The following is a 15,147-nucleotide window of genomic DNA, read 5'->3' on the forward strand; positions in this document are numbered from 1 at the left end:
CCTTTCTCTGCCTAGCATTCCTCCTTCTTGGAACACCATCCCATGGTCAAAGAATCCAAAGCCTTCTCTCTGACACCACCTGTGTAGCCATTCGTTGACTTCCACGATTCAACGGTCTCGACCCAGGCCTTTTCCTTCCACAGGGAGGATGGACGAGAACACCACTTGCGCCTCAAACTCCTTTATCCTTCTTTGCAGAGCCACGTAGTCTGCAGTGATCTGCTCAAAGTCATTCTTGGCAGTATCATTGGTGCCCACGTGGAGAAGCGGGAAGGGGTAGCAATCTGAGGGCTTGATGAGTCTCAGCAGTGTCTCCGTCACATCGTGAATCCTAGCTCCTGGCAAGCAGCAGACTTTCTGGCTTTCCCAGTCGGGGCAGCAGATAGATGACTCAGTCCCCCTGAGGAGGGAGTCCTGGACCACCACCAGCAGCCTCCTTCTCTTGGGAGCGATGGTCATGGAACTCCTTTCCCTAAAACAGTGCATCTCATGCCTTCCAATCGGCGGAGTCTCCTTCTGCTCCCTTCCCTCAGATGTATCATCTAGTCCACTCTCTGCATTAGTACCTGTGGAGAGAACATGAAAACGGTTGCTTACCTGTATCTGCATTGCTGGTACATGGACATTCCCTTTTCTTCTTCTGGAGGTCACATGCTGCCAAATTTCTTCACCATCCTTCTGTCCCCGCTGTGCAGCCTGCTCTGAATCTTCAGAACATTGTGTCCATAGAAGCATATCCTGACATCTGTCCAGGAAATCTTCAGTTTCTCTTATGCAACGCAGGGTCGATACTTGTTTCTCCAGACCTTGAACCTTCTCTTCTAATATGGAGACCAGCTTGCACTTTGTACAGACAAGGTCGCTTCTGTCCTGTGGAAGAAAGACAAACATGGCACATTCTGGGCAGGTAACAACAGCTGAACACTCACCATCCATATTACCTTCCTTCTAAGAGCTTCCTCAAGTGCTGTAGTAACTATTCAGAGAAACCTGCAAGATGAAAGCCTCAGTGGGCTCTCCCCACGCAAACTCCCAGGCAAACTCCCTCTGTTAGCCTCTCTGCTGGTTCTCAGCCGACTGCCTTTTTATAACAGTCAAGCCCACAAAAGGCTCAACTGGAACAAAGCAGTCCTAATTCACACTTTTCAAACAGTCAAGCACACGGTCAAACTGACAAACTGTCCCTGCAACGGACACTCAGATGCTCACCAACACAGCCCGGCTCATGCAGCACTTAGCGTACCTCCTCTTGGACGGATCCCAGGCAAACTCCCTCTGTTAGCCTGATTCCCAATCCCCTTTCCTTTCAGGTCCTTATTGTTAATGGAGTGTCTTTCGCTGCTCCCAGTGGCTCATTCTTAACAAAAGTCCTTCCTCCCAGGGCATGAATGAAATGGAGAGAGGAAAAGCTCTCTTCTTCCCCTCCATCCCCAGGACTGTGCTCTCTCTCGCTAGTCACTATGAAAACACATTGGGGCTCTCACAGGTGGACATGCAATGAAGGAAAACAAGAAACATCCCCAAGTCAAAACCAGTAGAGAGGAGAAAAGTGGCTTTCATAGAATCATAGAATATCAGGGTTGGAAGGGACCTCAGGAGGTCATCTAGTCCAACCCCCTGCTCAAAAGCAGGACCCATCCTCAATTAAATCATCCCAGCCAGGGCTTTGTCAAGCCTGACCTTAAAAACTTCTAAGGAAGGAGATTCCACCACCTCCCTAGGCAACGCATTCCAGTGTTTCACCACCCTCCTAGTGAAAAAGTTTTTCCTAATATCCAACCTAAACCTCCCCCACTGCAACTTGAGAGCTGTTAAGATTGAGGGCTTTGCTGAGAGCTGTTAAGATGTGCCTGAGCTCCTGACTCTTGTCTCTCTCACTCTCTCAGATGCAGTTTTGATGCCGGAGGAGGCACCAGCAGCTTTCCTCTCTTCACCCCCGCCTGCCCCCAGCCCCAGTGCCTTGGACTGTGCTGGCAGGGCAATGCTGGGGAGGCTATTCTGGTTTCTCTTTTTCCCACCAGCAAAAGCACATGGGCTTGGATGTCTGGAGTTGATGGGCCAGTGTGGCAAGGCCAGTCTTGGGGAGCCTTGTTCTGCCAGATGATTTCTTCTGTGTTGCTGCTCCCAAGCAAGAGCCATAGACTCTGCAATGTCCCGCACCACAGAGCAGTAGTCAGGGAGACAGTAAGGGTTTGTTGTTCCTAGCAGAGACCTGGGAGGTGAGGCATTCCTGTTTCTGTCATTCTGGCTTGGTGTATTCTTTAGTGACACTAGATTATTGGGTCACCTTTGTGTTATTCTTTCATCGCCTCCTTTGCTCCTGTTTCCTCTTCCTCTATTAATACTGTAGTGCCAGGCCTCAGGGCGGCCCTGTGGGATTGCATTAGTGAACCAGGGAGTCCACAGGGTCTGGCTGTGTCCAGTAGCCTCAATAGAGAATTCCCTTTGTATTCATTCCAGACCAGTCCTGTCTCTTCTCTACTGTGACACAGACCAATCCTCCTCCATTCACAGGGTTCTCTCACCCATCCTTTTCTTTCCTCCCTCATTGCTAGTAAAAGCTGCACCCTTCTAACTTGGGAGGGGCGCATTCTTGCCGGCGGTCCTGATTCCAGAACCACAGGAAACCCCAGGGATTCCACTCCTAGGTTGCCTTCTGAAACCCAGGTCAGGCTGGCAGGAACGGAAAGTCATGGCCATCTGCTGGCTTATGTGGGGGCCACTGTTGGTCTCCATCCATTCCTTATGGGCAAGTGTTTGCACCAGCAAATTGGCCCCAAATGGCCTGCACTATTGAGACGCCAATGGGCACCCTCTGGCCTGGAGTGGTTCCTTTCTGTTCATTGCTGAGGCTCAGGGTGTCGGGGAGAGTTTACATGTAGTTGTTCAATGGGTGATCTGTGCACTTTGGTCACCTGGGCTGTTAATGAAGCTCTAACTCCAATGAAAGAAAAGAACAGGATGGGTCTCCGCTAACTCCAGGGACTCCGAGGGAGCTGTGCCAGCAATAAATCTGGCCCAGTATATCTTGGACAGCAATGTGGTTCATTTGGCTGGAGACAACAGAGTTTGCAGGGATTGTGTTGTCCTATTTTTGGATTTAGGGTGTGCGGCGTTATTCCCAGCCTACACCCGGCATTTGGCTTGTTCTCTACATGACAGAGATGAGGCTGATTGCCCACACAGAACGCTCTCAACCCACACCAGTAGTGGTGCCAGGGGAGGAGGACCAGGGCAGTGTGTAGCGGGAGAGAATTACTTGTTGACAAAAGGGGTTTGGTTGGTTGAGTAACTAGGGATGTGATAGCAGCACAGAGAGCTTGCTCACACTGAGCTCAGGGGCAGATTATGGCGTGTATGTGCTCAAGACAGGAAGGAATAAGCAGGAGCGGAAGTGCAGAAGAACCAGGGAACCCTGGAGTAATTCCAGCTAGGGGAGTGCTGGCTTAGCCCCTCATTAGTATGATGAGAATTACTCCTGGGGGAATTCTGTGCCACTGCGCATCTTCAGAGTTTATGACCCCCGCAGATTTCTTTGCTTCCCTAAGGAAAAATGACTTTCTGATGAGGAAACAAAAGGAAGCCACAAGAGCAGTGACCCTCCCCAGCAGTATGTTTCGGGTGCCCAGGGCTGCCGGCACAGAGGTAAATCACTGTGGGGCAGGGGGCAGGACTGGGGAAGACCCGGCTGATGGCTCTGCTGGGCTGGGGAGGATGGGACTTCCTCTTCCCCTGCATGGCATCTCACTCCCAGGTTTCTTCCCTGGCTGTAGAAAGCTCTGCAAACTCTCCCCTGCGCGCTTCCTGCACCCATCGCTCCTCAGCTGCAGGGGGAGGGATCACTGCACATGGAGCTGCTCCCCCATCCACCCAACCCCCGTGCATCCAGATCCCCTCATACCCAGACCCCCCCACTCAGCCTCACCTCCTCCCCCGCACCCAGAAGCCCCCGACGAACCCCACTCCCTCTGCACCAACCCAGTGAGCCACCCGCACCCAGATCCCCAGCATACCAAGCCCCAACCAGCTGCACCTGGATCTCCACACCACTGAGCCCCACTCCCCTAGCATCTGGACCCCACCACTGAGCCCCCCACATCCAGACCCCCCTGCCCAGCTCTATCCCCCCCACACCCAGACACCCCTTCTGCTGAGCCCCAACTACCTGCACCTGGACCCCCCCTGCAGAGTCCTGTTGCACCGAGAGCCACTCAACAAGCCCCTGTGCATCCAGATCACGCCCCCGACCAGGATCTCCCACAGAAACACCCACACCCAGATTGCCCCACACAGAATGCTCTCAACTCACACCTGGATCCCCTCTCCACCACTAAGTCCCTACACACTTGGATCTTGCCTTGCTGAGCCTGCCTGCCCACACCTGGCGAACCTTGCACAGAGGGCCAGGGCCCTGGGGTGTTTCTGGGGCAGGCCCTGTCCTTGCTCTGTGTCAGGGTTGCTTGCAGCCTCACCGCTGACTACGTGTCCTGAAGGGGGAGCGGCACAGTGATCTCCCACCTCTGTGCAGCCATTGGCCTGTGCTCCCCAATGCCATGCTGGAGCTTCCACATTTATATGACAAATAAAATTTGCAGAATTTTGCAGAATTTTAAAATATTGTGTGCAGAATTTTTATTTTTTTGGCACAGAATTTTTTAATGTTTTGGAGCAGAATGCCCTCAGGAGTAGAGAATCAAGCTCCGGTTCCCTGCTCCACACCATACAAGGACCTGCTCAGGACCAAAGGGGGCTGGAGAGTGGAGACCCCTGCTTGCAGTGGGTAGGCTCAGTCACTATTGTGTGGTATTAAAGATGTAGTGGGATTTCAAGTCTGCTTGGTGAAGTCCATTGCTCTGCTGAAACTGACGGGACCCCCTGCTACCCAGAGAAAAGGTCTGCCAGAGACTAAAACTGGTGCTGCACTGGATCTTAGCCAGATGGTCCCTGTGATAAAGGGGGGTTGGAGAGCAAATGGGGGAGGTGGGGTGAGTCCGAAGGCCCGGTGTTCAATGGGATTTAATCTCTGGAATGAGAAGGGAGGAACCTGAGGGTGGAGCTTCTTGATGAGGGGACTACAGTGCTCCTCCCACTTCAGGAGAGCGCTGCCGTGTTTCTGGTACTCTTTGTTGCACAGTCCCAGCTCTGTTAAGCCTCAGACACATTAATCGAAGGCAGTTCTCCTGGGGCAGCAGTAAAGGTCGCAGAAGGAAAAGACATTTCTATTCCTCTTTTATTCCTAGGGCTAAAATTGGAAAGAAATTAAATCTCCAAAATGAGAAGCTGAGAAAATGAAGAATGAGAGAGCCATAAAGCCTCTGTGCGCAGCTGCAGAAATTACCTTCTAGTACTTAGGTGTTTCATCCATCTGAAGATAGCAAGGACTTGGGAGGTGACAAGAATTTAAAGTTTTCAGCCGAGACTCTGCTCAGTGTGTTTCTTCTCCATAGGGATGTTGTGTTTAAATAAATTGCAAAAAGAAGAGCAAAGTAGACACAACTCTCAGGGAGAAAGAAGCCTCTGCTATATCACAGCACAGCATCTGAGAATCTGCTGCTGTGAGACACTACAGTGTCCCCTTGCTATATCATCACGGCAAGGCACCCAGGAACTCCTAGCACTAACCTCCCACTACATCCCCTCTGCTAGATCACAGCACAGCCTCTGAGAACCTACCGCACTGAGACTCAACTGCATTCCCTCTGCTAGATCATAATACAGCCCCCAGGAACCCCCAGCACTGGGACTGAACTGCATTCCCTCTGCTATATCATAATACAGCCCCCAGGAACCCCCAGCACTGGGACTGAACTGCATTCCCTCTGCTATATCATAATACAGCCCCCAGGAACCCCCAGCACTGGGACAGAACCGCATTCCCTCTGCTATATTACAGCACAGCATCTGAGAGCTCCAGCACTAAGACACGAGCGCATCAGAGTGAATAATGGATTATTTTGGTTCTGCAGCAGAACAGAAAAATCCGGGGGGTGGGAGTGGGGGGGAGAATCCACTTTGAACTGAAACCATTTTTTAAAAAAAACTTATCGTCAAATCAAAAAACTAAAAAAAATGCATTGAATGAACCCAAATATCTTTTGTGTCAACATGAAACAATTTTTGTGTGTGTTCTTGTTTAAATTCAGCAGCTTTCAGGTGTTTTTCACCTTATTTAATTTTTTTAATTGGCCAAATTGGAAAACAAAGTGTCATGTTGAAACTCATTTTTTCCCAGGTTTTTATGACTCACTATTTGTCAGATTTGACCTGAATTCACAAATAATTCCAGAGCCCTGAAAATGCTTTTTACTGAGACATTTCTGTCAGAGACAAAATATGTTGCTGAGCTCTAGACATGACTGTAGCCAGGACCCACCGGTACTGCATCTCTCTCATCTAACAGTTCACAGCACATAGCTACTTCCAGGACTGTGATAAAACTGCATCCATCTCAGTTGGCACTTGTATACACCGATCTCTGTTGACCCTGCCCACCTCATAAACATCAGTGCAGCTAACCTCACAAAACCCCTTGGAGATAGGGTGGTATTGTTGTCTCATTTTAAAACTGAGGCATAGGGAGCCTAAGTGACTTGTGTATCCAAAATTATGCACAAAGGCTGGAGTCAATAATTGAATTCAGTCCCTGGCTGGTGCTTTAAACTACAAGCCCATCCTTTCTCTGATATTGCTGGCTTGCAGCAAGCACCTACAACCCAGAAGCTCCTGGCATTTAGGTATGACACTTTTACCTCTGCCATAATACAGCAAAGAATCCAGGAACCTCTAGCATTAAGACATGACTGCCTAACCTCCAATATAGCTCAGCCTTCCAAAAGGAGCAGTGGGGGCAAAAAAACCAAAACTGAGCTTGATAAGTGTATGGAGGGGATGGTATGATTGGACACCCTAGAGTGGCATGTGGCCCATTGGTGACTGCTAGAAGCAAAAATCCACAACAGCTGGAGATGGGACACTAGCTAGGGAGGGCTCTGAGTTACTACAGAGAATTCTTTCCCAAGTGTCTGCCTGGCGGGTCTTGCCCACATGCTCAGAGTGTAAGTGATTGCCATATTTGGGATGAGGAAGGAATTTTCTCCCAGGTCAGATTGGCAGAAACCTTGAGGATTTTTCGCCTTCCTCTGCAACATGGAGCATGGGTCCCTTGCAGGTTTAAACTAGAGTGAATGGTAAATTCTCTGTAACTTGAAGTCTTTAAATCATGATTTGAGGACTTCAGTAATTCAGCCAGAGGTTCAAGGTCTGTTTCAGGTGTAGGTGAGGTTCTGTGGCCTGTGAGGTGCAGGAGGTCAGGCTAGATGATCATGATGGTCCCTTCTGGCCTTAAAGTCTATGAGCACGGCACCTGGGACTCCCTCAGCACTTTGCAGTTGTGCATCACCACTGCAGTATAACCGCACAGCATCTGAAACACCCCAGCACAGAAGCAAGACTGTGTAACCTCCACTATATTGGCACAATACTCGGAAAGCTCCTGCACTAAGCCTGGACTGCCTCACTCCCCATTTTATTACAGTACACCATTGGGAACACCCCACACTGGGACATGACTGCATCATCTCTGCTAGAATGCAGCCCAGCCTCTGGGATCCCCCAGCACTGCATTACTCCTGCTACGGCACATCACAGTGCAGCATCCACAAACTGACACACAAACATACCAGCAGATTATATTAGGGCTGAGATTCTTAAATAAATAACAGTTGGTGATTACAGCTGAATTTTTAATAACAGCCTTCTTACTTCCCTCCCTCCCCTAATCACTTGTAGAGGCAGTCCCACAGTAGACAGCCAGAGAAGGGAGAGGAATTGAGACAGGGTAATTTGTATTCCAACTCAGCTGCAGCTAGTGCTTCTGAGAAGCAAATAAAAATAGCACTCAGTCATTTTGTAAATAATATCCACCCCCTCGCTTGCCCAGGGAGTCGTGAGCACTTAAATGGGAGATTTCAGGAATGAGTGGGTGGTGAGGGGGTGGCAGGCTGGCTCTGTCTGCAGCACAAAGGATGGGAGCCAGCAAGGAAAAGATGCAGGGACTGGATCATTCAAAGTCTAAGTGATGCACAGCAGCAACAGCCAGGGGTGGGGAGAAAATGGGCCTTTGGCCCCTTATATGAGGCATGTCCCACAAATGCTGTGGCATGGAAGCCCTGCAGTGCCCTGGATAATGCTACTGTAAATGTTCTGCTTGTTGGAATCAGTGGGAGCCGAATCCAGTCATTGGTGCCGAGTGAATACAGCCATTTATTGTCTTTGCAAGCAGGGTAGATCTGGCTTGAGAATTTCTTGGAAAGAGGGAGGGTAGCTTCTGAAGAGGAGCAGGTATTGGGAATACCAGGGTAATGCTTGGGGAAGGGATGTTCTGGCCTCTGTTTTACATTTTCATTGATGATCTGCCCCAGCTCTGGGGGATTTCTGCAACCCGAACCAAGCAGCATTGCCAGGCGAGGAGGGGCGAGTTAATGAATACTTTTCTGCCCTAGGGTGTGTGTGTTGTGGGGGGGGGGACCTCTACTCAGCCTGCAGTGCATTGCTTCTGCCTGCAAGATTTCTCCAGATGGCATTAGAAACACAAGTACACCCAGACCAGGGAGAACACTCTTTGGCAAAGAAGGATGGTGCAGTGATTAGGGAACTAGCCAGAATCTTGGAGGACCTTGCGTTCAATTCTTTGTTCTGCCACAGACCCTGAGCTATGCTGAGTGCTCATGACATTCAGTGCAGGAGTCCTGGGCAGTGTGAATCCAAGATCTGTGCTCACTACCATGGGAAGTGGAAAGTATGGGGGAAGAGAAGCTTATGCTCAGTGACAGCTCCTCGGGGGTAGGGGTGGACATTACCTAATCTATGCCATGATCTTTCCTGACGGCTGCAAATGGCCACTGAGGGCACCTTCATATGTCCATTTCGGACATCACGACTGGCCCCTCTGTGCACCGCCAGCCGCTGGTTAACTAACACTGCAGTAGCTGTGTAGGATGAGTCTGGCTCCCTCCCACTCACCACGAACAAATGAGAACACCCCCCGCTGGAATCCCAAGCCCTGAAAGATCTGTTTAGCTTGTCTACAGAATTCCCTGCCTTTCCACCAGGGTGCAAAGGGTGATAAATATCAGTGGATTGTTCAAGAGCCCAGCTTCAGTGGTATATTCCCTGTATTAAACAGTTTATAATACAGCAGTACCTAACTTGGTTATGGCCTTGGTCCCATTGTGCTGGGTGCTGTACAAACATGTCAATGACAGTCCTTGCCTCAAAGGGCTTAAAACAGATTGGTATTCAGTGTCAATAAGCTATCATGCAAATGGGTGTATTGATTAATATTATTATTTCTTATTTGTATGACAGTAGCATGTAGAGGCGCCAATCTGGGAACAGGTACTTCATTGTGCCGGGTGCTGTCTGAACATAGCAGAAGTTTTCTGCTCCAGAAGGCTCATGACAAGACAGAGGGAAAGCAACTGCTCAAGGTCATGCAGCAGAGGCAAGAGTAGAAGGCAGCTCACCAGACTCCAGGCTAGTGCCCTAGTTGCTTGAGAACCCTGCCTTCCCTGGCAGGTTAATGACTCTGTCCTAGATACACAGACCTGGAATCAGCATAGGCCCAGCATGCAAAGTGTGTTTTTCTCAGATGCTTATTGTAATTGCCTCATCCTCCCCTTTCTGCCATCCCTCCTCATTTGTTTATTACACGCCACCTGTTACATCTAGTCATGAGCTTCTTTAGGAAAGGGACTGTGTCTTTATTTTGTGTCTGTACAGCGCCTAGCACTACAAAGCCCAGATCCCTGATTGGAGTCTCTAGGTGCTACTGCAGTATCAATACTAGAGATAATGAATAAATTGCACTGGCGGCTGGGAAGGTAGCCCACTGGTGGATTAGAGAATGTTAACATTTAACAAATGCAATAGCCACTTGCAAACACAATAGGGAAATCAGGGATGTGACATCACAACATGCACCGTGTTCATTTTATTATTATTTATTATTTGTAGCCCTGTAGCGCTGAAGTCAAGGCCCAGGAGCCCTTGTGATAAGTATAGTACTGACATAAGATGGACCCTGCCCCAAGAGGCTTACAAACTACACATAAGACAAGAGACAACAGCAAGCGGTATTTAGTTTTGATTATTTCTGGCAGTGCATCACAGTGCACCGTACGTCATACACTGGAGAAAGGTGGGCTAAGGACTTGGCTCTCATGAGTTGTATTCCCTGGTCAACTACCAGCTTCCTAAGTGACCTTGTACAAGTCTGTTTTTCTGTTTCCCTGTCTGTAAAATGGGGATCATAACACTAACCTGCCTCCAAGAGGACTGCAAGGCTTCATTCATGAATGAGTGCAACCAGCTTTGAGAGGCTTGGCGGGAAGATGTTAGAGAAGGACCAAGTGTTATTTAATGTTCTGCAGCAGATTTGGTAAAAGTGCTGAAGTGTCCGTGATCCAGCACTCAGCTATTAAATATTTGCTGGGATGTGTGGCGAGATGGCCAGATTTCCATGGACGAATGATCAGGTTTGCAGATTAGGAAGGGGAGAATTAGCGAGGCTGCTCTGCGTTGTATTTTGGACTGTAGTAGAAAAGGCTGCTCTTTGCTTTCTGCCCAGGTAAAAACAGGTGCAATGTGGTCCTGATATTTGCTTTTCCAACCTAATATCTGTAAGATTCTGCTAGGGAGAGAATGTATCATTACCACAGAGCCAGTGAACTCATACAGTGCTAAAAGCAATACATTGCAGAAGTCCTTGGGTTGCATAATATTGCTAGGATCATGAATGACCTTAATCCCAAAGACTGTAGTTTGCTGTGATCTGCTTGTGCTTTTGTTAGTTCCAACTTTCACAGCTCAACTGGAATTTGTAGGTGGGCGGCAGCTATTTTTTGGTGGAAATCCCTCTAATTCAAAGGCGAGTCCGATTCTGCCTCTCCTATATGGCCAGGGATGTCCCTCAGGCACAGCTTAACTGGAGCGGTTCTGCTGCACATGGGTTCATGGGGGCAGTGTTTGTGGAAGCCAGCGTGCCTGTAAACCCAGCTGCATTGGGTCTCTCTGGGGGCTGCCACACAGAGGGGGCTTAGAGGGTGAACGGCCCAGGGGAGGAGCAACAGTGAGGCTGGCAATTCTATGACTCTGGAATCCACTGACTGAAGTCCCCTTATCCCCTATAGAGCACTGTTTGTGGGACTGCAAGGGTCATCAAGTCCAACCCCTTGCTGAGATGCAAGATGTGTTGGTGTGGTGTGACTCCATTGAATTCAGTGGTGTTTAAATCAAGCAGAGTGGAACTTGTGCCCAAATCTGTTGGAGTAGAGGGGTGTGTCTGGCTTTTCTAGAAAGGGGTGGAGGAGTCAGGGCTCTCAGGGCCATGTCATGAGGGTGAATGGCCAAGATACAGAGTGGTTACTTAGTCTAGATGTAGAGGATCTACAGGATAAATTGGTTTCTCTTGCTCAGGGGGCACAGTGGATGAAGCAAGGTGCTGCCCCTGAGCTCTATGTGGGTGGTAAGATGTGACCTATTGTGATCTTTGGACCAAGGTGGAAGCATGGATAGTGGAAGGTGCAGTCACGTGCTCTGTGTTGAAGGTAATGCAACGCTGGCCTGTAACAGACAAAAAGACTAGAAGAGGATTTGGCCAGGATGTGCAGGGTGCATTCCTGAGAGAGAGGTTGAATGGCTATGGTGTCCCTCTGACCTGATGATCCTAGTTGCTACCACATCCCCTTGGGGCTACAGGCAACTAGGTCTAGTTTAGAGGTAGCCTTGGTAACTGATCTGGTCCCCGTTCAGTCCCAGGAACAGGGGGACACAAAGGTGGTGATATTTACAGCCATCTTTGTCCCCTCCCCTCCTCAACTGCACCAAGCAAGTCTTGGCTACAGCTTGAGGCCATGGCCCAATGCTTTTCCTGAGGCCATTTGACCTGCGGTTTCCAGAACATCCCTGTGACTATAACTGTTTTAATTAAATTGTCTCTTTGATGGATGGTGACGGCTGGACATCCTGATGGCTGACACTGGCTTTCTCGATTATTATTCACTGTGCAGTCTTTGGCATAATTTAGTAACTGACTGTCCAATACATTGTAACACTGTGATTGCAGCTATCTATATATTATATTAAGAAGTATCATTTATGCAAGGAGACGGGAAGGAATAAGTACATACTAGACCAGGGAAAGCCCATTGCCCTTGGGAGCTGATATTACCAAATGGTTCCATCCACTTGGATCCAACAGCCTCTGTCCCAGTACATCATGTGCATGGCTTTGTTTTGCACTGCACCGTGAGGTCCTGTCGTGCGACAGTCCTTACTTGTGCTCTCTCTATCAGAGAGTGTGAATGAGTCAGCAGCAGGGTAGGGAGGTGAGCTGTTCTGTCTGTCCTTCTCTTAGTAACCTGACAAGTTTGTTACTGGATGTGCACTTTCATCCTAGGTTTGCATAGGGTGACCAGATAGCGACTGTGAAAAAACGGGACAGCGGGTGGGGGGTAATAGGTGCCTATATAAGAAAAAGTCCCCCCAAAATGGGACTGTCCCTATAAAAACAGGACATCTGGTCACCCTAGGTATGCAGGTCTCACCGGATAAGCACATGCCAATGTCCAGATGAGGAAAATCCTGGGCCATATCCTGCAGGAGCAAAGGGACCATAGAGTCTAGGGACTGGACAGTTTACAATAGGCTGCATTCACTGGGACCCTGGATCAGGTCAGATCCATCCAGGTTTGTTTTGTTTGTTCGTTTTTTCCCTCACAACTTCCTAGGCCCAGACACTCTTCTTCAGCTATTTCTGTTACAGAGGCCTCATTGCTAAGCTTGGTATGGAGACAGTGGGAGTTTCAGCTATGCTGAAACTAACTTTACTAAGAAGGGTCTGCAAAAATTACACCTATTTTTTAATTAAACCCATGTGTGCTGTCATCTTCCTTGGGATTGTGCTTAACGCGAGCTTAGAAATAAAGCCACCAGGATCACTCAAAAGCATGTCCCAAAGTCCTCTCTACCTCCCACAAGCCTGCTAACATCTGCTCATCAATTCCTGTTCCAGTTCTCCAACACTTGAATCCTGCAGGTCGCTTTGTGAAATACAGATCCTCTCGCTGACCCACCATCCCTTGCAACATCTCAACCCCTTTCTGTCTAAGCCTCAAAATATTCCATTCTGCAGACCACAAGGAAGGACCATGGCTGGACCTGGATCTCAACATGGTGATTAGTGCTGTAAATTATGGATGTCAGGAATGCTGAAAGGGAAGAGGGAGAAAAAGTAATGCATGTTCTCACCTCATTAGAACTTTTTTCTCTGCTATGTGTCTCATTTTGGGTCCTGCTTGGAAGAAGACGGAGAGATACCCTGAGTCTCTAAGAATTACAAAAGTAACTTGCTTTGCTTAGAAAAATGCCTAATTGAATGCTGTGTACTTCAGAAAGTATACTGCACGTATATTTCTCTTTAACCTTTCACAGCATCAAGACAAGATCAAGGGTTACATATATAGCACAACAATATCAGCCACAGGCTGCCTCGGAAGCTCTCCAATCGTAATAACAAAAGACATGTATACTATATTTTAGCCATTAAGGAGAAGACCCTGCCAGAATGCATTATCTTACTTTAGTTGCAAAACTTTGAACTGCAGAATGAAGCCTCATGATGTGGCAAAATAAATTGAAATGTGACAAAATATCCATCTGAGAACAGAGGAATTTCCATAGCTGAATTGATCAATGGGCCATCTTCTAGTCCAGGATCACATCTGTAACAGTGGCCAATGCTAGGTACTTAGATGAAGCCAGGAATCTCTCTTACTGACTTCAAATGGACAATTCCATCAGGAGGTACCATTCTGGACATCTAGTCTCATTCAAAGGAGGTGAGAGCACATAGTCTAGTCCTAAACTGATTAACATCTGTTAATGGAAGTTTTCCATTCTAAAGGTCAGATTTGGCCGCATTTCTGTGAGATACCTAGTGAGTAGAGCACTGAACTGGGACCCAAGAGGCCTGGCTGTGATACTGACATGCTGGGTGACCTTGGGCAAGTCACATCTTCATTCTGTGCCTCGGTTTCCCCATCTATAAAACAGGAATAATGATACTGACCACCTTTGTAAAGTGCTTGAAGATCTACTGATGGAAAGTGCTATATAAGAGCTAGCTACTATTATTATTATTCACATTGAGCAGTACTTAACTCTGACCTGGCTTCAAGCACTTTAGCACATGCTTAACTTTAAACACATTCTTTACTCCCATTGAAGACAATGGGACTTAAGCAAGTGCTTCAAGATAAGCACGTCCTAAAGCGCTTTCCTGAGTTGGGACCTCCCAATGATTTGGGGCTGTTCCTGGAATAAGACATTACTTGGCATCAATACAGGTAGTAAAGTCTGGCAGCTAGGAGATTATAGCAGACAGGTCAATACTAGCTTTTCGAGAGCTATCATTTTTCATGAAAGAGACAAGTAAGAAAACAGCAAATGCAATGAGAGTAAAAGGCAATCCAAATATTGATTCTTGCACATTCAGAGAAACCCAAAACTTTAACAAAACCAGGGTTTCTTAAAACTGGGGAGAAATTCAATGGCCTACTGATCAGGCTGGCAAATACAAAGGGATTTTGGATTAGAGTTTCACAACGTCAGGGTTTACCTCTATACTTAAGATGGATAGAACCATAGAAAATTGTGCATTGTGTGACTGTGTACATTATGTAAATATGCACTGTCTGAATGTACTAGGATATATCCATCCTTGGTGTAACTCTGTGGAAGTCAATGGAGCTGTCCCAGAGATGAATTTGCCCCATAATGGATTATAAAATTGGCCATTGTTCACAACATGATGGTGATGACAATTCAGCACTACAGCAGGGAGGCATCTGGTATGAAAAAACAATGAAATGCTAAAATCTTTTCTGTGCAAATGAAAATACTTCTCTAATTACTTTTCTCTCTTGTTTTTCCCAGACAGTGTAACTGAAGTCAAGACAGACATTTATGTGACAAGTTTCGGCCCTGTCTCAGACACAGACATGGTAGGTGCTGTATAGAGGTCTGACTCTGGGACTCTGGGTGTGTGCATTGTTCTTTTTGTACTGGGTTAATTGGACAAAAGTATGA

General features: G+C 47.9%; 1 protein-coding gene across 4 annotated transcripts in view; it reads left to right on the forward strand.

The window, feature by feature from the left end:
- GABRA3 (gamma-aminobutyric acid type A receptor subunit alpha3) overlaps positions 1-15,147 on the forward strand; it is a 131,814-nt gene that overhangs the window by 68,682 nt on the left and 47,985 nt on the right. For 3 of the 4 annotated variants that reach the window (XM_073360727.1, XM_073360724.1, XM_073360726.1), the window contains exon 4: positions 14,995-15,062. In XM_073360727.1, the coding sequence (XP_073216828.1) occupies positions 14,995-15,062 (68 nt within the window). Of the gene's footprint in view, positions 1-13,819; positions 13,899-14,994; positions 15,063-15,147 lie in introns of those variants that run through there. The other variant, XM_073360725.1, reaches the window with a different exon arrangement.

This window comes from Lepidochelys kempii, chromosome 9 (assembly GCF_965140265.1).
Source record: "Lepidochelys kempii isolate rLepKem1 chromosome 9, rLepKem1.hap2, whole genome shotgun sequence".
Classification (NCBI taxonomy): Eukaryota; Metazoa; Chordata; order Testudines; family Cheloniidae; genus Lepidochelys; species Lepidochelys kempii.